At 45.9% G+C, this 23,536-nt stretch overlaps 1 protein-coding gene and 1 long non-coding RNA gene across 2 annotated transcripts in view; one reads left to right on the top strand and one right to left on the bottom strand.

Moving 5' to 3' along the window:
• The window catches only part of MAP2K6 (mitogen-activated protein kinase kinase 6), a 51,883-nt gene that overhangs the window by 27,664 nt on the left and 683 nt on the right, over positions 1-23,536 (bottom strand). The window contains exons 2-3 of the mRNA XM_063175574.1: positions 2,314-2,380; positions 1,458-1,506 (exon numbers count right to left, since the gene is read on the bottom strand). Of these exons, the coding sequence (XP_063031644.1) occupies positions 1,458-1,506; positions 2,314-2,380 (116 nt within the window). The remainder of the gene's footprint in view (positions 1-1,457; positions 1,507-2,313; positions 2,381-23,536) is intronic.
• On the top strand, positions 141-1,538 carry LOC134428689 (uncharacterized). The gene is made up of 2 exons (XR_010030437.1): positions 141-286; positions 1,386-1,538. It is a non-coding gene; the product is annotated as an uncharacterized LOC134428689 (long non-coding RNA).

Raw genomic sequence — 23,536 nt, 5'->3', positions numbered from 1 at the left:
CCCTTGCTTGATAATGGTCATTTCCAGGGGATTAGCTGCACCCCAGAGCAGCAGGGAAGGAATTTCCATGGTGGAAAATATGCAGGGAGCCCAGTGCCAGGGCGGGCAGGGGGTGATGCTGGGCGGTGCCAACAGCAGCTCCAGCTGCCACCCACACAGCCCTGCCCAGGGAGCACCAACACCAGGGGCACCTGGGCATTCCTGCCTGCACATGGCTCACAAACCCCCAGAGCTCAGACTGCAGCTTCTCCGCTTTCATTCTTCCAGGAGCTGCTTTTTATTTCAGGTAAAATGGCTGCTAATGTTAATTATAACGTTATAATGTTGATTATAGCCATTATTAATATTATAATGTTAATTATAATTAATTATAATATTATATATATATATAAATTATATGTTAAAGTATATAATGTTAATTATATCTAAATAATATATATAATACATGTAAATATATATTCATATATTTATAAATACATATATTTATAAATAATATATTTATATATATTTAAATATATATTTATACATTTATAAATATATATTTATAAATCATATATTTATATATACTTTATAGCTAAATATAAATATTTTCTATATATAAATTATATGTTAAAATATATAAATTTTATATGTTTATAAATATATAAATATTATGTTAATAAATATGTTAATTATACATAAATAATATATATTTTATATATATATTTAAATATATATTTATACATTTATAAATATATATTTATAAATCATATATTTATATATACTTTATAGCTAAATATAAATATTTTATATATATAAATTACATGTTAAAATATATAAATAGTATATATTTATGAATATATAAATATTATGTTAATAAATATGTTAATTATACATAAATAATATATATTTATATATATTTAAATATATGTTTATACATTTATAAATATATATTTATAAATCATATATTTATATATACTTTATAGCTAAATAGAAATATTTTCTATATATAAATTATATGCTAAAATATATAAATCTTATATATTTATAAATATATAAATATTATGTTAATAAATATGTTAATTATACACAAATAATATATATTTAATATAATACATTTAGTGTATATTCATATATTTATAAAGATATATTTATAAATAATATCTTTATAGATTTTATATAAATATAAATATTTATATGTAGATTATATGTTAAAATATATAAATTATAATGTTAATTATATCTAAATAATATATATAATACATTTAAATATATATTCATATATTTATAAATAGTATATTTATATATAAATTATATATAAATATACATATTTTGTATTTTTAAATATAAATATATGTTAAAATATATAAATTGTAATGTCAATTATAATTTTCTGCCCTTTCTAGGGGGTTGAAGCGAAGCAATCCCACAAGCAGCCAGCCCAGGATGGTCTCTGGTGCCAGAGGTCTCGCTCTTACCTCCTCACCAATAGAGATGCAGGCTTTGGAGTCCAGATCTCTGGGCGGCCTGCACAAAAATAAAATGGAAAATATTTGAAATATTCCCTACAAAAATAAATTTTTCCCTCAGTGACTAAATCCAGCCCCCAAACCATCCCCTCACACCTTCCCTGGCTCTGCAGGATCAACAGATTCACAAAGCCACCCCAAAAAAAGGAAAAAAAAGTAAATGGAGCTGGCATTTCTCACCCCCAGCCTGGCCCCGCAGGATCCCACAGGGATTCACTGTGAAATCAAGGCAAGCACCAAATCCCTGCCAGCTTTAGGAAAAGTGCATTACGTGGGCAGGAGCATCCCAAGCTGCTGTAAAGCCTCACCTCAGTCCCCCAGCACAGGCTGAAACACCCAAAGCACAGAAGCCAAGCAGGCTGGGGATGCACAAAGGGCCCTAAAACCAGAGGGATTCCCACTGCAAGGGTTTATGAGTTTCATGCCTCGACCAAACGCCTGCTGCTCAAACTGCTGCCAAAGCGCCACACCAGTAAAAACTGGGGGCCCGTTCTGGTTTTTAACTTTTTCTTTTTTTAACTTTTTCTTCTGCTCTTTATCCTTTTATCTTTTACTGCCTCATCCAGCAGCACGAGAGACTGAATGATGGGGCTGAGATCTGGGAAGTGCAAGGGCTGAGAAATTATCAGACAACACCAGAATGGTTTGGGTTGGAAGGGACCTTAAATGTCATTTAATTCCACTCCCTGCCATGGGTAGGGACAACTTCCACTGTCCCAGGGTGCTCCAAGCTCCATCCAAGTGCTGGAGGGCAGCTGGGCTTTGTGGTTTGCTTTTCATTCTGCCCCAGTGCTTGCAGACTTACGTGGAGCTCGTCTGTGGTTGCTCAAATGCTTCTTTAGGAATTTTCAGCCCAGGGTTTCTCTTCTTGCCTGCAAAACAAGAAAGAGGCAGAGTTAAAGAAAGGCACTTTCTGGTGGTTGTTGTTGTTCGGTGTGATTTGTTTGGGGTTAATTTGCAAAACACAGCTTGTCTATATTTGCTGAGCTCATTTAATAGAAATGCCCGGCCGGGCTGGTGGGGCAGACTCAGGGCACAGAGTTCAAACAGAAAGTGCCTTTGTTCAGCAGGGTTTCATTAAAACCTGTGAGCTCTGCCTGCCAACATGCTCCAGAAACCAGGCAAGAGCCCTGGCAAAGGCAGGCCAGGAGAACATGCAAAGGGAAAGGTATTTCTGCTCCTGCCCACATAGGAACCCTTCAAACACTTCTCAGATTTTAAAACCATTCCAGATACAGAACTTCAAACCCTGGCAGGATGGAGCATCTCCTGAAAATTGCACCTGAAAGTGCAGATTGTGATTCTGTTTAACTGCACCTTTCATCTCCTGGTCACTACAGTTATGCAAACCCAGCAAAAATAAAGCAGAATTCGAGTTTGGAGGCTTCAAAGCCATTTGTTTCTATTCACACTGACCAGCCAAGCTTTGCTGAGCTGAGAAACACAAGAAGCTTTTTATGACTGCACAGATCCAGCCCCTGGGAGAAAACAACCTGGACACATCACCCATGGCACCAAACCCCAAGGGAAACATCTGCCTGCTTGGCTGGGTAATAAAATCCCCCAAAAAGGCACAAGCATCTAATTGAGGCATTCAGCATTTTTAATCTGACATTTTCTATTAATTACTCTGTTTTTTAATACAGGAGCTTTACTCTCGTTTCCCAACTCTCTCTCTCAAACTTCACCGATACTTTGGTCCATCCCCCCCAAAAAAGGCACAAGACTCTAACTGAGGTATTCAGCATTATTAATCTGACATTTTCTATTAATTACTCTACTTTTTTGACTACAGGAGTTTTAGTCTCTGTTCCCAACTCTCTCAAACTTCACCTATAATTTGGTCCATCCATACACTTCACCTCTAATTTGGTCCATTCCCCCCAAAAAAGGCACAAGCATCTAATTAAGGTATTCAGCATTTTTAATCTAACAATTTCTATGAATTACTCTTTTTTTTTAAGCAGGATTTTCACTCTCTGTTCCCAACCCTCTCTCTCAAACTTCACCTATAACCTGGTCCATCCTCCCCGCAAAAAAGGAACAATTTATTGAGTTATTCAGCATTTTTAATCTAACAATTTCTACTAATTAATCTTTTTTTTTTAAGCAGGATTTTTACTCTGTTCCCAACCCTCTCTCTCAAGCCTCACTTATACATGTCTGAATTTGTTTTTCCTTTTGACACATCAATAGATGCCTGTGCATCCCAGTGCCAGAGGGGATCAAAGGGCAGCACCCAGGATGGAAAATGACCTGTAGGAATCATTTAATCAATTTGGATTAGCATATTTTTTAGAGTTTTAGTTTTTGGGTTGTTTTGTTGCTGTTGTTTTTGTTGGGGATTTTTTGTTTTGATTTTGTTTGGGTTTTTTCAAATTTTTTTTTTTTTTTTTGTTTGGGTTTGGAGTTTTGGTGGAGGGTTTTTACCCAATTTTAGTGGTTTTTGGTGTTTTTTTAGTATTTTTTTCTTCATCTGCTCCAAAAGATGGACAAAATTTGACAAAGTCACTCCAGGATGGGCAGGCTGCAAGAACCCAGCTGACACCTTGTGGAAACAGCATTTATTGTAAACCCCTGTGCACACACACACTGATCAGAAATCAACAGAGCTGTGAATGCACAGAAGGGAAAAAAATGTGGAAAAAAACCCCAATTCTCTGCTCCCAGGAACTCCCAACTCACACAGGAAAAGCAAAATAAAAGCAGCAAGGTCATGGAGAGCCCAAAGAACAGCTCTGAGCTTTCCCAAAGAGTAAAAGCTGGTGTGCAAGGAAGCAAAAACAATTCTAAAAACCAGCAAATTTTTATTCTGTTGAGTTTTCCATTCAGGATGAATGGGACTCTTTGGAATGGGACTCTTTGGGTGGAAAATTTGGGATTTTTTGCCCATCTTGGGTTGTGCTGGGATTTTGGGGAGCCACGTTGATTTCTAGAACTCTCTGGTGCTGGCTGCTCCTGTTTCCCTCTCCTGCCCAAGCTGTGCCAGGGGCACCTCAGATCTGTGGGATGTTCAATGGGAGAGCTGTTCTGGATGCTGGCACCTCACCCTAAAAAAGGAATCTCAAAAATACAGGTCTGGCAGTGCAGGAAAACAAAATCCCTGCTGCTCTGGCATTTCCAAGCTGCCACCTCCCTGCATCCGCAAGGAAACGAGACAGGCACAGGAAAAACATCTTCAAACTGATTTTGCATGCGGGAAAGAGACACAAAATCCACCAAATTGCCTATAGAAGAGCTAACTGCTCCTCTTAGGGCTGAACTGTCCCTGTGAATACTCAACAGCTCCTCCTGGCAAACCCCAAGGATTCACTCTGGCACGACCGAAATCCAACAAGAAACAGGCACAAATTTGCTCCTTTATTCCCTTTTTTCCATTTTATCCCTCAAGGCTTTGCTTGCACCACCCCACGTGCTGTCCCCAGGCTGCTGTGGGAGGGGGAAAATGAACCCACTGGAAATTTTGATTTGAGCTGGACCCAGAACAGGTTGTGCACCGTTGAATCTTATCTTGGTTCACGGGTGGTGTCAGCAGAACCAGGGAGCAAAAAGCCAAACCCAAATAAACACTAAAAGCCTTTCCTCCTAGGGAAATAAAATCTGCATTTTGGGGAGTTTATTTTCCTTGTCTCGTCTTCACAGAACACAATATTTTGAAACTTTGCCATTTTTTTGAAGTACAATCTGTCCGTGCCTCGCAGCTGCCAAGGCGGGATTGAACATTCCTTGGGGTTTTCTTTTCAAGAAAAAGGAAAGCAACAACAGTAGCTCGAACAAGACATGGATTTCACGATGGCACCAGGAGGAGGGATGGGAAATGGGAATTGCCATGGGCAGGATTTGCACCTGCAGCAGCCAGAGGTGTGTGGATGGTGAGGCTGTGCTGACTTGATGGCTATTTAATGAATCCTGGGCTGAAATCAGGCGATTTCACGGCTTTTAAATGCATCAGGCCAAATTTCTGAGCTCCTTTTGTTCCAACATGCAAAGCACTCATCTCTCCGAGCCTCTGGGGCCAAGGGGTGTGAGTGGTTTGCAGGGAGCCCCAGCAATCCTGAGCATGGCACTGCTTTAAACCCAAAACAAGCAGCAGAACCACCCCGGCAGGAGCCAGGATCCCCCTTCATTCAGAATCCAACACCCAGCTCACACCCACTGACTTTCTCCCCAACACAAACACACTTAAAAGGCTTTTTTTTTTTTAAAAGGAAAAGAATATTTGGAAGTCTGAAGATCTGAAGTCTCAATGTGGCTCCTCCTGCAGAAGGTTCTGCTGGTGGCTCGGCAGATGGGATGGTGCATCTGCTCCTCAGCACCCCAAAAAACCATGAATTTTCTGTGTAAACAACCCCTGGAGCTTTGCTGGTCCCTCACCTTCAGCCTTTAAACCCAAAACAAGCAGCAGAACCACCCCAGCAGGAGCCAGGATCCCCCTTCACACCAGAACTCAACACCCAGCTCACACCACTGACTTTCTCCCCCCAACACAAACACACTTAAAAGGCTTTTTATTAAAAGGAAAAGAATATTTGGAAGTCTCAAGATCAGTTCTGTTCAATAGGAACTGCCAAGCAAGTGTCTCTCTGTCAAAATAAAATCTCCCAGTTTGCCAGAGCAGACTCAGCTTGGGGAGCACTAAAATCATCTGCACAGGAGCTCCAAATGTGGGGGCAGCTCAATAACCCACAAAATGGGATGGTACCTGTTGCATGCAGCAGCAAACCAGTATTTTCCACTCTGTTTTTGTGAATCATGACTATTTTTAGCTTTGTTTCCTGGACAAAACCACCGCGTGTGTTTATCTGTGCTGCCTGTGGCCCCTCTCAGCCCCATCTGACACAGAAACTGAGCTTCTGGAGACTGCAAATCTGGGAAAAGCAGATTCAATAACAGAGTCAGGGACTGGAAGACAAAATCCACCCATGGCAGGCACCAGGAATCCACACAGGTGCTTCAAGCACTGAAATAACAGCACAGGGCTCCAGCCTGGGGCACATCCCAGCAGGGCAGAGGGATTTTGCTGCAATTCTTGGGCATTTGCAATAAGGAAAGCCCCAGTGAGCCACCACACACAGCTCCAAGTCTAAATGTGGTTCCTTCTGCAGAAGGTTCTGCTGGTGGCTCAGCAGATGGGATGGTGCATCTGCTCCCCAGCACCCAAAAAATGTGAATTTTCTGTGCAAACAACCCCTGGAGCTTTGCTGTCCCTGAGCCTTTGAGTAAAGCTCATTTGAGAGCTCTCCCTGCAATCTGGCACATGGAGAACATCCACAAGCACTTGACTCAAAAGCCAAGTTTGAAGAATAATTGAGGCAGAAAAAAACCAAGCCTGGTTTGGAGTGATGCTGAGAGACACCTCCAGAATCCAGATTTGATAAACAAAACTTCCAGGGTACCTGTGACATTAAGCAGAAGCTTAAATCTACTTGGTTTTAGCAAAAAAAAAACCCCAAAAACTCACAGTGAATACTGAACTGGTGCTGAAGAAGGCGCCACCTTTACAAAGCCAGTTTCCTGAAAATTCTTTCCTGCAAGTTCCATCTCAGGATGAGAAGAAAAGCCTCAAATTGTGCCTGGAGAGGTTCAGATTCGAAATTGGGAGGAATTTCTTCTCCAAAAGGGTGGCCAGGGCAGTGGTGGCATCACCATCCCTGAGCAGAGGTGGCACCTGGGGACGTGGTTTAGTGGTGGCCTTGGAAGTGCTGGGTTAATGTTGGGATTTATTGTGCTTGGAGAGCTTTTCCATCCTCAATGATTCCCTGATTTTGGGGTTAATTTAATGAGCTTGGAGAGCTTTTCCACCCTCAGTGATTCCCTCATTTTGGGGTTCTTGTTTGGATTCAATGAGCTTGAAGAGCTTTTCCACCCTTCCTAATTCCCTGATTTTGGGGTTCTTGTTTGGATTCAATGAGCTTGGAGAGCTTTTCCATCCTTGATAATTCCCTGATTTTGGGGTTAATTTAATGAGCTTGGAGAGCTTTTCCATCCTTCCTAATTCCCTGATTTTGGGGTTAATTTAATGAGCTTGGAGAGCTTTTCCACCCTCAATGATTCCCTCATTTTGGGGTTCTTGTGTGGTTTCAATGACCTTGGAGACCTTTTCCACCCTTCATAATTCCCTGATTTTGGGGTTAATGCTTGGATTCAATGAGCTTGGAGAGCTTTTCTACCCTTGATAATTCAAAGGGAAGACAGAGGAATTTGCTGCCCACATGGGCTGTAACAGAAAATAAACTTTGACTTCTGAAGGAAAATCCCAGTCTCCAGACTTTTCACTGCAGTCAAAAACCTTTTATTATATAATCCAAAATAAATGGTTCCTTGCCACAAAGAGCTCCTATTTCCTTCAAAGGATATTAACTAGTTCTGTCTTCACCACAATTTATTATTAAAAATGTGTTCAATAGCCATGTAGCAACATTTCCTTTCAAACAACACTCTTAGGCACATAACATGCTGGTAAAATTTCACAGGCAGGAAATGCCTCTTTCTCCCATTTTTAGGAGATAAAAGTGGCTCATTTACAATTCCTGTCTCTCTTAAGGATTTTTTGCGCGATTTCTTGGAAGGTTTTGAAAGCTCAATGATCTGGTTTTCCCCTATCAGCTGTAGTGTCTCTGTGAGCAAACTCCCATCTCAAAAACGAGGGCAAACTGGGAATGTTTGGTGGGTTTCCATGGAAGAAAAGTGAATTTTGGCAGCTCCCAAGCCTGGCCCGACCCTGAAGTGCCACTTTGCACAGGGACGGGACCCGTGTCCATGGCTTGGGTGCAAAACTCCCAACCCAGATGGTTCTGGCAAAACCCAGGAATTCAGAATATTTATTTTGTGTCCCAGCCACCCTGCAGATGCTGAGCAGGAGGAAATTCCTCACACAAAGCCTTGGTGTGCAAGTGCAAAGGGTTTATTTCATCACAGCTCTGCTCCAGCCCATATTTCAGCAACAATGGTGGGTTTGGTGCTGCCAAAGAGAACTTTAGGCCTTGCAGGACACCTGGAAATACCCAAATCCCTGAGAAATTCACTCATTAACCCCCTGGACACAAACACTGAGATATCCCAACACAGCACCCAGGGCAAAGCAGGGTCACATGCAGCAACTGCTGCTGCAGGTGTAGCAACCTTCTATTCAAAAATATTTTGGCAAAATGACCAAAAAATGACCAAAAAGTGAAAAAAAAATTTTAACAAGTATTACAAACCATCTCACAGGTTCATTATTTATATTTGTGAATTCCTATGGCTGTTACAACAGCTGCTGTAGGTGTAGCAACCTTGTATTTAAAAATATTTTGACAAAATGACCAAAGAAGTGAAAAAGTATTTTTAGCAAGTATTACAAATCATCTCAGGGTTTCATTATTTATATTTGTGAATTCCTCTGGCTGTACACAGACCATCCTGGCACAGTCTGAGGGTGGGGATGTCCTGTACCTGCCCCAGCTCATCCCTACTGCCCAGTGCTCAAGGTTTGAAGCCTTTAAGCCAGGTCTGTCCCCCAAGGAATTAAATTGTTCCCCCACACGTGGGGACATCCCAGAGGAGCATTCCTGGTGTCCCCAGGGTCAGACACTGCCCACTCCAGACTAAACAAGGGCCATGAGCACAGCCCGGGGCTCCCTGCGAGCCGAAAAATGAAAATACACTGAGATAACAAAGTCTCTGCTCAGTGAGTGGGGCTGAGGAGAAGCCCGGCTGCTGGAGCTGTACCAGAACTCCTCGTGGCTGCACTCCAGCTGAGATGGAAATCCAGCCCTCACAGAGAACACAGAGGGGGTACATTCCTCAGGCAGCCACTTCTGTGGGTTTGGTAGCACAAAATGCCACGTCCCCACATGTCCCCCCTATGTGGCACCTCCACGGTGGGTCCTGCACCACCACCTTCCTCCCACGGGCTCCAAATGGGTAAAAACCCTCTGAAATTTGTGGAACAGGCACTGAATTTTGGATTTAAACGCCTTTGGGATGGAGCTGCAGGTGACAGGGAGGAAGGAAAATCCACTCCAGCTGAAATGGAAATCCAGCCCTCACAGAGAACACAAAGGGGGCACATTCCTCAGGCAGCCACTTCTGTGGGTTCTGCAGCACAAAATGCCACATCCCCACGTGTCCCCCTCATGTGGCACCTCCCCAGTGGCTCCTTCAGGAAGGTGTAGAGAGCACTAAGGTCACCTCTGAGTCTCCTCCAGGCTAAACAACCCCAGCTCCCTCACGGGTTCCTCGCAGGGTTTGTGTTCCCAGCCCCTCACCAGCCTTGGTGCCTCCTCTGGATGTGCTCGAGCATCCCAACATCCTTCCTAAACTGGGCACAGCTCTCAAGCTGTGCCCACACCGGTGCCAAGTGCACGGGAAGAACGACCTCCCTGCTCCTGAACCCAGCCTCTGCCAGCACTCATCCACGTCCCAGCACCCAGCTGTGTCCCTAACATCCAGATGTGCCCCAGCTCCCACTCCTTGCCCCGGGCTCTCTCCATCTCAGGGCTGCACTCACAGGGCTGCACTCTCTGCCCTGACTCAGCCCCACAAGCTGCAATAAACCCAGGCCAGCAGAGGCTCCAAACCAAAATAGCAGGGCTGTGCAGGGAGAGCAGCGAGAGGTGAGGTGCACCCGCTGAACTGGGGCAGCCCTGAGCAGTGCCAGGGTTATTTGTGTCCCTGCTGAGGCACCCACACTGCCCAGACAAAGCTCTGCAGCTCTGCTGCCAGGTGAAATCACAAGGACGGGGCTTGGTGCCTGCCTCAGCCCGGCCTCCAGCAGGAGAGGCTCTGAACAGCAGCAGAAGAAAACAGGAGAAGCTCTGAACAGCAGCAGAAGAAAAAGCTGGAACAGGCAGCTCCGCAGTAAGGACTCCAGCAGACTCAATCTGTGGCTCCTGTGGTGCAGACATGGACAGAAATGTCACCAAACTCTGCAAATATCAGGAGCTGCTTGCCTGCCTTTCAGCAAGCTCTGTATGTCAGTAATTCAGTTTTGGAGGTAATTTCCTGACTGGGGCTAATCTCTTTTACTCTGCCCATTTTCCTCTTAACACACCCTGCAAAAGGGCTGCAGGCTGCTGGGTCACTGGTGACAGTACTGAAACCAGGGGATGCCATTTCTTCTTGTTTATCTGCACATTTTGGTTACCAGAGTCTGTCTGTGCCCCTGAGAAGAGTGCACTTCCAATGAGTTATTAAATATCAATAATTTTGAGAGCCAAATAGGAATACTCATGGAAACAGAGGAGTGTGCCACAAGCCATTTATTTATTGAGCATCTTCACCTTCTGCAGAAGGCCCTGGTGAGCAGGAGGGCTGTGTTAATCCATGTGCAGGTCAGAAATGAGGTGCCAGCTCTGCCCAGATTTTTCCTTCATGAGAGGAACACCACAACAGGAAAGGATCTGTCCCCTGGCATTCTGTCATTGGGAACTCTGGCAAAGCTTCAGCCAAATATTGTGATTAAATTTCAACATGTGAAGGTCAAAGCTTTGATTATCCTGCCTTTGTGCCACACCATCACACAGCTCTCTTGCTATTCTGTAATGATGCAAGAGCTTACTTGCTTATTTTTATGTCTCAGTTATTAAAGATCCATCTTTAATAACTGAGATATAAAAATAAGCAAGTAAGCTCTTGCTCACTTTTCAGTAAGCAATTTTAACCTTTTTTAAAGCAAATTTATAATTCTGCCCAGTGCAGAGGGGAGGAACCAACTCCTGCTCCCTCTGCTGGCAATGCCTCCAGAATAAACTTTAAAACACCCAGAAACACCATTGCTGGGGGAAACCTGTGGAACCCCAGAAATCCCAGAAAACCAAAGCTGTGACCCCTCTGTGGGGTGCTTAAAACCATCCAGGAGCACCAGTGCTGGGGGAAGCCATGGGAAATGCAGGAAACCAAAGCTGTGACCCCTCTGTGGGGCATCTAAAACCACCCAGGAGCACCAATGATGGGAGGAACCACGGGAAATTCAAGAAACCAAACCTGTCACCCCTCTGTGGGCACTTTAAAACACCCAGGAGCACCAATGATGGGGTGAAGCCAGGGGAAATGCAGAAAATCCAGAAAACCAAAGGTGAGACCCCTCTGTGGGGCATTTAAAAACACCATTGCTGGGGGAAGCCAGGGGAACTGCAGGAAACCAAAGCTGTGACTCCTCTGTGTCCCACCACCAGCTCTGGGCACTGCCCCAGCTCCTGGCCAGCACTGCCCTCCTGTTTATGGCACTGCCCCCGTTTATGGCACTGCCCTCCTGTTTATGGCACTGCCCCCGTTTATGGCACTGCCCTCCTGTTTATGGCACTGCCCTCCTGTTTATGGCACTGCCCCCGTTTATGGCACTGCCCTCCTGTTTATGGTACTGTCCCCATTAATGGCACTGCCCTCCTGTTTAGGGCATTGCCCCCATTTGTGGCACTGCCCTCCTGTTTATGGCACTGCCCTCCTGTTTATGGCACTGCCCTCCTGTTTATGGCACTGCCCCCATTTATGGCACTGCCCGCCCTGCCCAGGGCTGCTCAGGAGCCCAGGGGCGCACAGAGCCAAGCACTGGAGCTGCTCCAGCACCAGCACCAGCAGCAGCTCTGGCACAGGGGGGAGCTCCAGGAGCTCCAGGCTGAGCAGGGCAAGGTGGATGCAGCTCCCAGGGAAGCTTTTTCAAGTTCAGACATGCTTAAGGCAGAGGTCAGAGAGCACGACCTGCCAGCCACCTCCTTCGCTGCTTTTCCACCCTGCAGCTTGGCTTGGCCCAAACCTGCCTTCCACTCCTCCCAGCACATCATCTCAAATGCCCTCAAATCCTAAAAACAACCTGTCCCTGTCCCTGTCCCCTGTCCCTGTCCCTGTCCCTGCCCCTGTCCCTGTCCCCTGTCCCTGTCCCCTGTCCCTGTCCTTGTCCCCTGTCCCCTGTCCCTGTCACTGTCCCCTGTCCCTGTCCCCTGTCCCTGTCACTGTCCCTGTCACTGTCCCTGTCCCTACCCCTGTCCCTGCCCCTGTCCCCTGTCCCCTATCCCTATCCCTGTCCCTGTCCCCTATCCCTGTCCCTGTCCCTGTCCCCTGTCCCTGTCCCTTCTCCCTGTCCCTGCCCCTGTCCCTGTCCCCTGTCACTGTCCCTGTCCCTTGTCCCCTGTCCCCTTGTCCCTGTTCCTGCCCCTCTCCCTGTCCCTGTCCCTGTCCCTGCTCCCTGTCACTGTCCCTGCCCCTGTCCCTGTCCCTGTCCCTGTCCCCAGGGCAGAAGCTGGAATTGCTGAGATCTCTCCTCATCCTCCTCCAGGCTGAGGAAGGCACATTTGCTTGTCTGGCATAGGAAGAATCCAAGGCATTTATAAAGAACAAAAGCTTTTCCCCAGGTTTATCGTGCAGTTTTATCTCAATTTGGAAATCACACTGAAGAAATCCTTGACAGCACTGTGACAGACTTGTGACAGCAACTCTTGTCCTTCCAATAAAGTGACACGAGTGGGCAGATTTTTTTTTCTCTCTCTTCATATGTGCACATGGATCAAGGCCCATCAGGTCACATCTCTAAAGCAGAAGCTGAAAATGCAAATCTCCTTTTAGGAGCCCTCCTGCCAAAGCCTCCACAGAACTCCCCATGAGAGGTCTGAGGCTGGAGCTTCACTTACACTCCCAAAAAGGAGATGCTTCCCATGGGCAGATGAGCAGAATTGGGGAAAAAGGAAAGCAGAAAAAGGGGAAAAAAGGAACCAAGAGAAGCAGGATAAAATAAATCATCAACACAGACCCATAATGTCCATCCCACTTAGCAACCAGGACAAAATACATCCCAAGCTTGTAAATTCTTTTATGGGTGTGCTCGACCCCAACCAAGCACATTCAGTCCCGTGCAGAAGGACTCAGATGTTCTGAGTTTACCACGTGCACTTTCAGGATGAAGTTGAAAAAATCCTATTTAAAAAAAATTTAAAAATTTAAATAAAAAAAAAAAATTAAATTAAATTTAAAAATAAAAATTAAATTAAAAATTAAAATTAAATAAAAAATTTTAGAAATCCTATTTTAAAAATCCCACTCTCACGATTAAAAAAAAAAATCCTATTTAGCCTTTACATTAAGGCAAAATAAAAAATTTCTTCAGCCCCTACTGCTCCAACCAAGCACATTCAGTCCCATGCAAAAGGACTCAGATGTTCTGAGTTTACCACGTGCATTTTCAGGATGAAGTGAAAAAATCCTATGTAAAAAAAAAAATTCAATTAAAAAAAAAAAAAATTAAAAATTAAAAAAATTAAAATTAAATTTAAAATTAAATTAAAATTAAATTTAAAAAAAATTTTAAATCCTATTTAAAAAATCCCACTTTCAGGATGAAAAAAAATCCTATTTAGCCTCTTCATTAAGAGAAAAGAAAAAAATTCTTCAGCCCTACTGCTCCAAACAAGGCCCTGCTCTGCATCAGCCCTGAGTGAACCTCCTGCCTTTCTGCTGTGGCAATGCCTTTTTAAAAAAACCCTTTTTAAAAAACCTTTTTAAAGCAAACAGCTGGAAAAGCAGCCCCCCTTGGCAGGAGATGCTCGCACAGGATGGACCCTAAATGAGATTATCCGAGGTACAGAGAGGCTGGAAGTGCTGGCATTGTTCTGCCTCTGTGCAGGAAGAGCCAGAGGAGAAATTCTCTCCCACTGCAGGAAGCTGTTCCAGCCCCTTATCAGACAGAAAGCTCCTGATTTCTTGCGGGGGAAGCACCAAATGTTTTTGAGGGGAAGGAAAAAAAAAAGAAAGGAAAGGAAAGAAAAAAAAAAAAAGGCATGGCTGGCTCTTAAGGAAAAAAAAAAAAAAAAAAAAAAAAAAAAAGGAAAGGCATGGCTGGCTCTAAAGGGAAAAAAAAAAGGAATGGCTGGCTTCTTGTAAGTCTCTTCTGAATTTACTTGATTTTAAATGTCTGTGTAGAAGACATATTTATTTTCTAGAATTTTAGATCCTGCTGAAGAATTAAAACCCCACTTCTAAGATATATTTTTGTCATAATGTTCTCTTGCATTTCAAGCTAAATTTGCCTTGGCCAGAGGCTTATTTGTCTCTCCTGAAGTGAACTTCACATTGTATCCTGGACAGCATTTTACATCAACCTTTTACACATGCAGACAAAAATGAAAACATGCACCAAGTGACCTCAAAGCTTCCCAAAATCCTTTCACCAACCCATTAAAGGCACCTTAAGCATTTCCTATTCTTGTCTCAGTAAACGGCCTGGTGACATGAATGGAGCTGAGGGAGCCTGAGGTGCTGCCCCGCTCAGGTGGCTCTGAGCAAGGGGACACGGCCAGGGCACATTGCCCTGCTGTCACCCCACAGGGACATGCAGGGCTGCAAGCCCTGGGCTCCTCCTCTCTGCCCAACAACGGGAATTCAGCCTGGTCTCACTCCACAGAACCACTGGCAAAGACCTTTGAGCTCATCAAGCCCAACCCATGACCCAACACCTCCTCACCGGCTAAACCACAGCACTGAGTGGCATGTGGCATGACAGTGACCCCACCACCTCCCTGGCAGGTGATCCCAGTGCCCAATCACCCTTTCAGTGAAGGATTTTCTCATTTGTTGCCTCCAGAAATCAACTTGTTTCTCACCATCTCTGAATGCAGCATCTGTGTCACCCTCCCCAGCTGCCAGGGGCTATTTTGGGCTCTCCCTCCAGTCGGGGGCTGCTTTGGGATGTGGGATGTCCTTCCCTGCAATGCACAATCTGCTCTTTTGCTTCATTTATAAAACTGATTGCTTGGCAGGGATCCAAAGCTTTCTGTAGATATGTTCCAGAGTTTTATTAGCAATGAGCAAATTGCTGGTGTCCTTGGCAAAGGTAAGGAAGTCAGAGCCTCTGTTATTTGACTTTATTTTTTTCTAGAAGGTCTCTCCCAAAGGACAATTCCGTGTCACAGAGCAGAGCTCACTTGCTGCACAAGGACCTGTAGATATGATGGTTGTCTTGACATATTCCATAGATATGGAATAAAACCTAAAAAACTTAGATTTAACTCTGTTCCCTATTTTGTGCCTTATTTCAGCCTTGTCTCAGCCTGGTTTCTCCTGGTAGGTTGTTAAGGGATTGTGGTTTCCATCTCTTAGGAGTTGAAAAGCAGAAAAACACTTTGGCACAGGTCAAAACCCAACAGTATTAGAGCCTTGCCTTTCTTCTCCTTTAATAGGCTACTCTGACAGCCCTCTGCTTGTTAAATGAGAGAAAAATCTGTGGGCAAGCAGTGAAGGTCAATCTTGTGGTTTTTGAAAGCATTTAATTAACACAGTTAAGTACCCAGGTCTGCTTGGGAGGGAACTTGTGCATTAACCAGCAGCATCTTTCTCTTCAGAGAAGCAAACCTGGGACTGAGTGCAGGCTTTATCCTCATCTCCCCATCCCAAACCTCAGAGCCGCTCAGATTCAGCTGCAGCAGCTTCCCTGTCCTGCTGCTGCTGCCAAAACTGTGAGGCAATGATGGTCAGAGCTGTTCTGCACCTCCTTCTGCAGGGTTTGGGGTGAGCCCTGCACCCTCAGGGCTGCGACTTCTGCTCCAGGCCTTTTGGTCAAGTGATCGAACAAATCTACTTTTGGGGTTTTGGCATTTTAATGACAGCATGGAAAGTCCTTGTCTCTTCCTTGAGCTGCTCTCAGCTCTTACAGGTGCCCCTTTCCTAAATATCCCATATTTGTGCTTTAACCCTGGGCAGCCACATGCACAAACCCCACAGGCTGACAGCTCCTTTCTAAAAGGTCACAGCGTCAGCTGCTTGAGAGCAGAAACCAATCCCAGCCCTCACAAAGCCACACTGGCTTTTATTCCTTCACACTTTTTGCAGCACCGGAGACCCTAATTGCAGACAATGAAAGCAGCCCTAGGAAAAAGGGGCAGCGCTGAAATCCAAGCTGGGAAGTCTGGCTGTGACTCCAGTGCTGGAGAGGTGCCCTGAAAGCAGGAGCTGCGCCCAGGGCTGTGCCTGGTGCCGCACAAACCAACCCTGAGGGCAGAGCTGCTGCCAAAAACACCTTCTGAGCTTGTGTGCCCTGATTTTGGCAGGAATTGTGGCAGGGATGTGGCAGGGACTGCTCCCCTCCCACCTGCAGGGACTAAGGCAGTGACTGCAGTGGGCTCTGCCTGGGGTGCTGCACACCAAAATGTGGGAGCAGACAGAACAGAGCAAATCCAGGGAAAAATCACCCAGTCATGGAATGGGAAGAGGCCTTAAAGTTCATCTCATACCTTCCACTGTCCCAAATTGCTCGAAACCCTGTCCAGCCTGGTTTTGGACACTTCCAGGGGTGTCTCGGACACTTCCAGGCAGCCACAGCCTCTCTGGGCACCCTGTGCTTTCCGTTTTTAATTCCTAAGAGATGAAAACCACAATCCCTTAACAACCTACCAGGAGAACCAGGCTGAGACAAGGATTTCTTGGCTAAAATAAGGTATAAAATCGGGAACAGAGTTAAAATCTAAGTTTCTTAGTGTCTATGGAATATGCCAAGGCAACCATCACATCTACAGGTCCTTGTGCCTCACCACCCTCACAGGAAGTAATTTTCTTTTAATATCTAATCCAAACCTACTTTAAAAAGTCAGGAATCAATGCTGGGTTTGCCTTTATAAAATATTCTTTCTCCCCTCCCTTTTGGCTCTCTGGGAAGGTTTGTGTTTGCTGGATTGGGCCTTCCATCACTTCAGAGCTCTCAGAACAACAAAGACTTTTGAGTCATTTTCTATATCTGACCTTGAACTACTGCAGAAGCAATAAACATTCATGAGAGGAATGATACCACAGAGTGAAGCTGTAATTTTTATAACTTGTTGCTTGAGTGTGGAATAATCCCTGTGAGCAGCCAGGAGTGAGGCAGTGAGGGATCAGCCCCCAGGGCAGGCACAAAAACCACCACCAGGCCTGGGATGTGCACACAGCAGCCACACACACCATGCTCTGGGGCCATTTGGCATTGATAAGCATTTTTCATTGAGTGCAATTACATATTTTTGTTTAGAAAAATGATTCTCCTTCAAAAGCAGCTCCCAAGTCCGTGCTGATTCAGCCTTCATTAAAGGCCTTTTCTTGCAGACACACTCAAGTGTTGACTCCTGCACTGATTTCCTATTGCTGCCTTATCTTTGGCATCTCATCTGCAACTTCTGCTGGGTTTTTTCTTTCTTATTTTTTTTTTCATCTGAATGCAGGAGAAGTGGCTCCAGTTCTTCTCACGATTTTTGATCTGCCTGGGTGCAGGCTAAGAAAACCCAGCCTTGATGATAAAATTGCTAAGTAGGCTAACAAAACAGCACCAGCAAGAAACTGGATCAGCTCAGCTCTCTGCAGTTTTCCTGCTAGAGTAGGGGAAAAAAAATGCTTTTTCTCTCACAAATGTGAAACCCTACCCCAGCTGCAGAGGTTGTTTGCATTGGGCTTCACAGGACTGGGATTTTGCAGCCCAAAAAGCCACAGGCACTGCTCCAACAGCAACTGGGGGATGCAGCCAGAGCAGCTGAGCCTCTCCTGATGCCATCTCTGACCCTGCCCCTCCAAACCCAGGCTCCTGCTGGAGGTTGGGATGCAGATCCAGAGGGATTTTTCACAGCTCCAGAGGATTCCTGCAGCTCCCACAGAGGATGTGCAGCATCTCTGTGCACCATGGCCAAAGGAAAGGTGACTCAGAAATGCTCCAGCACCCCGTGTCCTGGTGGGATGAACCCTCTGTGTGTTTGGAATCCCCATTTTAAAAGGGATGGGGAGGTTGGAAGGATGGGTTTCATTCTGGCTTTGAGGCAACAGAAAGCCCTACAAGCACCAGGCTCAGACTTCCCCTCTCCAAACTGCTTCTCACTGAGCCAAGGCCACTGAGCAGGAGTCAGTTCTCCATTCACACCTGTCAAGTGCAGAATATTGTGGATTTGGAAGATAAAAGCAAAGAAAAAAAAAAACAAAAAAAAACCCAGTTTTTGCGCAATGAGCAGCTATGGAAATTGCACCCAATGGCCTTCACCACTCGGCCACCCCAGACCATAATAATATGTGAGGTGGCACAGCTCCAGCCTCTGGATCTGCTTCCCTGCTCCCACTGATAATGCTAATCCCTGAAACTATTCCCAGCCAGGCCCTGAGGAAGGGAGCTAAGGAACTGCACAGGTAATGAAACAGATTTTTATTATTTTTAATTACAGCTCTGTCCACGTCTCAAACCAAAAGAACGCTCCTGGCCACTGGAGGCTGACTCAACATTTCATCTAATGATGCTGCCAGCTTGTAAATACACCCCAAAATGGTCCCCAAAATGAGAGCGGGCAGGAAGGGAGCCCTGGTGAGTAATTCCTGCCCAGAATTGCTGTGCCAATGCTGCCATCACAGCTGTGATTTTGCCTCTGCAGCTGGAATGCGAGTTCATGGGGTGAACCCCTTGGGGCAGGGCTGGGGACCAGCACAACCACCAGGCTCAGGAGCTCTGGGCCTCCAAGGGCATTTGCAGAGGGCTGGAGAAGCATCCCCACTCCTGTGCTAACACAACTCCCACACTATTCTTCTTTTTCCAGCTTTTTTCAGGTGTTTTGGTTTTCAGTCCTTTTTTGGAGAGGGGCTGTCACAGTTGTTTTCAGCAAGAGAAAAAGCCCAAGGGACAACAGACACAGGCACTGTTTGGGGGGGAAAAGGCAACTTTTTAATCACTTTGTTGTATTTTCAACACAAAATCTCAAACCTGCTGTGACCATGTTCCATGTGAAGAGTCTCATCTCTCCAATCACTCCTGTGGTTTTCATGGAGCACCATTTGCTTCACCTCAGCAGCTCGTGGATGTGTCAGCGGAGGGAACTGAGCCCTTAGGAAGCCCCCAGGTTTTGGGGACTTAAACACCACAATAAAAAGGAGCATTGAGGAGCCTGGCAGGAGCACTCAGCTCTCTGCTCCCTTCTTCCTGCAGCTTTTATTGCTAGAATTGCTCCTGGTTGGAGCTTTTAAATATTAAATATGTTCCTGGGTGGCAGCTGCTGGCCTGAGCAGTGGTGTTGGGACATGCTGGGACATGTGTGACATGGGGACAGGACAAACACCTCCCGAGGGCAGAGCAGGGGCTCACCCAGGCGTCTCAGCCCTCACCTGGGCACAGCTTTGGTTCACCTCCAGCCACTTTTCTGCCCCAACCACATTTTCCTCTTCCCAAGCTGGGTAATTCCTCCAGCCTGGCGTTGCGGGAGGTTTGTAAACCTCTTTATAAATATTTGTCCCCTCTCTTAACCCAAAGCAGGCACACAGGCACCTCCAGCACTTAACCTAATTCAACAGGGCACCCTTAAAAAAAAATTAATTAAGAATAAATCATCAGCTGCAGCTGAAATCTGCTGCTAGTCCAGGCTTTGCTAGGCTTGCACCGGGCTGACCGTGCCAAGTGCCTGTGTCATGGCAGTGTGTGAGTGGGGAGAAGCTGAGCTGGTGCTGATGAGGCAAAATTCACATTGCACAACCCACAGGAGCTGCCTGCAGGTTAATCCTCCACCAGCAACAACCTGCCACCTACCTAGGGCTGCAAAAAAAAACCCAACAACAAGGAATAGCTCAGCTTTACAGCTGCTCCACTGAGACTCTGGCTGGGGAAAACATGAGTGTTTCACGTAAAACTCTGGTATTTGGACTAGGTGCAGGCCTTTGGTCAAAGTCCATGGGGTGCACGCTCAGCCAGCATCACGTGGGATGTGCTGCTCACAATCTCAGCTTCCCTTTGCAGCTGGAGCGCTGAAAATTGTGTTTGAAACAAGAGCCTGAGCTTCAGGTGTGAGACCAACAGGCAGCAACACTCAGTTCAAACATCATTTCAGTGTATTTATGAATCAGTGCTCTCCTGGGTGCTGCTCCCCCTTCCCTTTGCTCATTGCAATGGAGAAATCTGCATATTTGCAGGTGTTGGCTCCCATGTGGGCTTTGCCAGGGAATAATTCCCTCCCGTTGCAAGGAATTTGGGAGACTCCTGAATATATCTGCTGTCACCAGAGTCCAGATTTACAGCCTCAAACTGTGCTTGGCTTGAAATTAATATGGACTTCCTCTTTTTTTTTTTTTCCCCCCTCCTCTTCCAAAATAATATCCTATTAGTCACGACAGCCAAATGGGCTGGATTTGGGCAAGGATTCAACTTCTGAGCTCCCATCAACACCAAGGCCCTCCTGGCCAGAGCAGCCCCATCTCCAAAGGTGAGGAACAAGCTGCAGGAACCTGCTGGGCTCAGGAAAAGCTGATTTTTGCTGTGGGCTGCTACATCCAACAAATAACACCAGTCTGCAGCTGGAAAGAGGGAATGAACAAGCACAGGGTGAAATGCAGGGTGTCTCTGACTCCAGGTGAGTTTTGTATTTGGGTGGACCCTCAGGGGCAGGTGAGGTGGCTCAGAGCCACCAGCACAATGCTGCTCATTCCTGCTGCAAAAAAAGCCAGAAGAAAAGTGGTTTTTCTGAATTCCAGGGAGTTTTACTCTTTAGACTGTGCAGGAAATAGATTCCCCCCATTTTTTTGCACAGCACAGGTAGGGTCTCCCTGAACCAGGTGGGATTCCTTGCAGGGAGCAAGAACAACTCTGCTGCTCGCATGTTCCCCCTGCCACGCTGCACCAAAAAAAAATTAATCTCTGGCAAATTCTCAGAACAACTCTGGAAAGGATTCAAAGCAGGGAGAGGGCTCAGCAGCTGGCTGAGGCGCTGGGCTGTACTTTCCACAGAGCTGCTGAGGAACCTCCTGTGCAACACGTGAAAGCTGATCCCAAAAACTCAGCTTATCCCAGAGAACGACACCTCTGCTGCAGAGCCCAGAGCTGAAACCCCTTCCTGAGCAAAAGCTGGGCCCGAACAGCTGAGCTTGGAAAAGTCATCTGTGCCAGGAATGCAGGCACTGGTGCTGCAGGCAGCGAGGAGGGCGGCAGAGGGAGTCAAGAATGATGCCATTCATTGAGATCATGTTTTGTGGGTTGGCTACTTCCATCCTCCCTTTTCCTGGTACAAGGCCCTGCTGGGGGACACTCAGCACTCTGCAGGGCCACCAGCACAGCTCCCTGCGTGTCGCCACTCTGCACGCTCAGCCTTTGCCACCCCCAGGCTTTTTGGGGACCCCCTGTCACCCCCTGGCAGCGGCAGAGGGCTCTGGGTACCCCTGGGTTCAATCCTGCATTATCAAACTCCCTTGGCTCTTTGCATCGGAAACTTTTACAATTCCCCTGCCCGGCTGGAAAAGATGACTGCAGCAAACCCAAATTAGGAATAAATTATACAACAACTTTACATTTTTTCTTTTTACAAAGGAAAGCTGTGTGGCAAGAGCTGTGCAGGCACCTCATTCCCAACGTCCTGCCTTGCAAGGATTATTGTGGAAGGGTTAGTTTAAATAAATAAATAAATAAATAAATAAATAAATAAATAAACACAACACGAGCTCCAAACCCACTTTGGGACCTGCTCCTGCCAGGCCACACGCTGCCTGTCACCCCCAAAATCCCAAATATGCGTGAGAGCTGCAGGATGCAGTGACAGCCAAGCTGCAACATCCACCCCAAGCACTTCCAAAAGCCTCGTCTGTGTCACGGGCAGGGATTTTCACAATGAATGGCCACAGCTACTCCTCCTTAAAGCTCTCTCCCTGTTGCATTCCCGCAGCATTTTTGCAATATGAAATTCTCCACCTCCTCCCAGCCTGCCCCCCCGCCCTTGCAAGGGCACAAGGCAGAGGCAGGCAGGAATGAGCAGCGAGTTAAAAAGCAAAGAGCAAAGAGCCAGCTCTCTCTTTGCCACCACCACCACCAGCAGCAGCACGCTGGCAGAAATAAATCACTGCTGTCCCCTTCCCAAAGCCCCTCCTGCTGCTCCCCAGGCCTCAACTCCTGCCCTTCTGCAGCTCCTCAATGCTCAGCTTTGCCCTTTTGCAACTCCCAAACTCTCAACTTTGCAGCTCCAAAATGCTCAACTTCTGCAGCTCCAAAATCCTCAATTCCTGCAGCTCCAAAATCCTCAATTCCTGCAGCTCCAAAATCCTCAATTCCTGCCCTTTTGCAACTCCTGAATTCTCAACTTCTGCAGCTCCAAAATGCACAATTCCTGCAGCTCTCAAATGCCCAATTTCTACCCTTTTGCAACTCCTAAGTTCTCAACTGCAGTTCCAAAATGCTCAGTTCCTGCAGCTGAAAAATGTGTAATTCCTGCAGCTCTAAAATGCATAATTCCTTCCCTTTTGCAACTCCTAACCTCTCAACTTCTGCAGCTCCAAAATGTCCAATTCCTGCCCTTTTGCAACTCCTAACCTCTCAAATTCTGCAGCTCCAAAATGCTTAATTCCTGCCCTATTGCAACTTCGAAATTCTTAACTTCTGCAGCTCCAAAATGCTTAACTCCTCCCCTTTGCAAATCCCGAATTCTCAACTTCTGCAGCTGCAAAATACTCACCTCCTGCAGCTCCAAAATGCATAAATCCTGCTCTTTTGCAAACCCAGAATTCTCAACTTCTGCAGTTCCAAAACACTCAACTCCTGCAGCTCCAAAATGTCCAATTCCTGCCCTTTTGCAACTAAATTAATCATTTCTGCATTCTGCAGCTCCCAAATGCTTCAGTCCTGCAGCTCTTAAATGCTCTAGTCCTGCATTTCTGCAGCTCCACAATGCCTAATTCCTGCTCTTTTGCAACTCCTAAGTTCTCAACTTCTGCAGCTCCAAAATGCACAATTCCTGCCCTTTTCCAACTCCTAAATTCACAACTTCTTCCCTTCTGCAGCTCCTAAACAATTCCTGCAGCTCCAAACTGCTCCATTCCTGCCTTTCTGCAGCTCCCAAACACCCAATTCCTGCACTTCCAAACGCTCCATTCCTGCCTTTTTAGCACGCTCGGGGCGTGCTGGTGTGACCAAAAGTTACCAAATATTAAAAGAGAGAAGGGGGGAGAGAAAAGGGTGGAAAATGATCTCAGCGCTGGCACGAGAACAATACTTTCCCATGGAAACATAGGTATATATTTAATTCCCGGTAACTCCACTCCAGTTTCACCTTTCATCTCCCTCGCGGACTTGTTTAAAAGTTTTGCTTTAACCCCGC

Source organism: Melospiza melodia, chromosome 24 (genome assembly GCF_035770615.1).
Source record: "Melospiza melodia melodia isolate bMelMel2 chromosome 24, bMelMel2.pri, whole genome shotgun sequence".
NCBI lineage: Eukaryota > Metazoa > Chordata > Aves > Passeriformes > Passerellidae > Melospiza > Melospiza melodia.
This window is presented reverse-complemented; position numbering and strand designations above follow the sequence as displayed.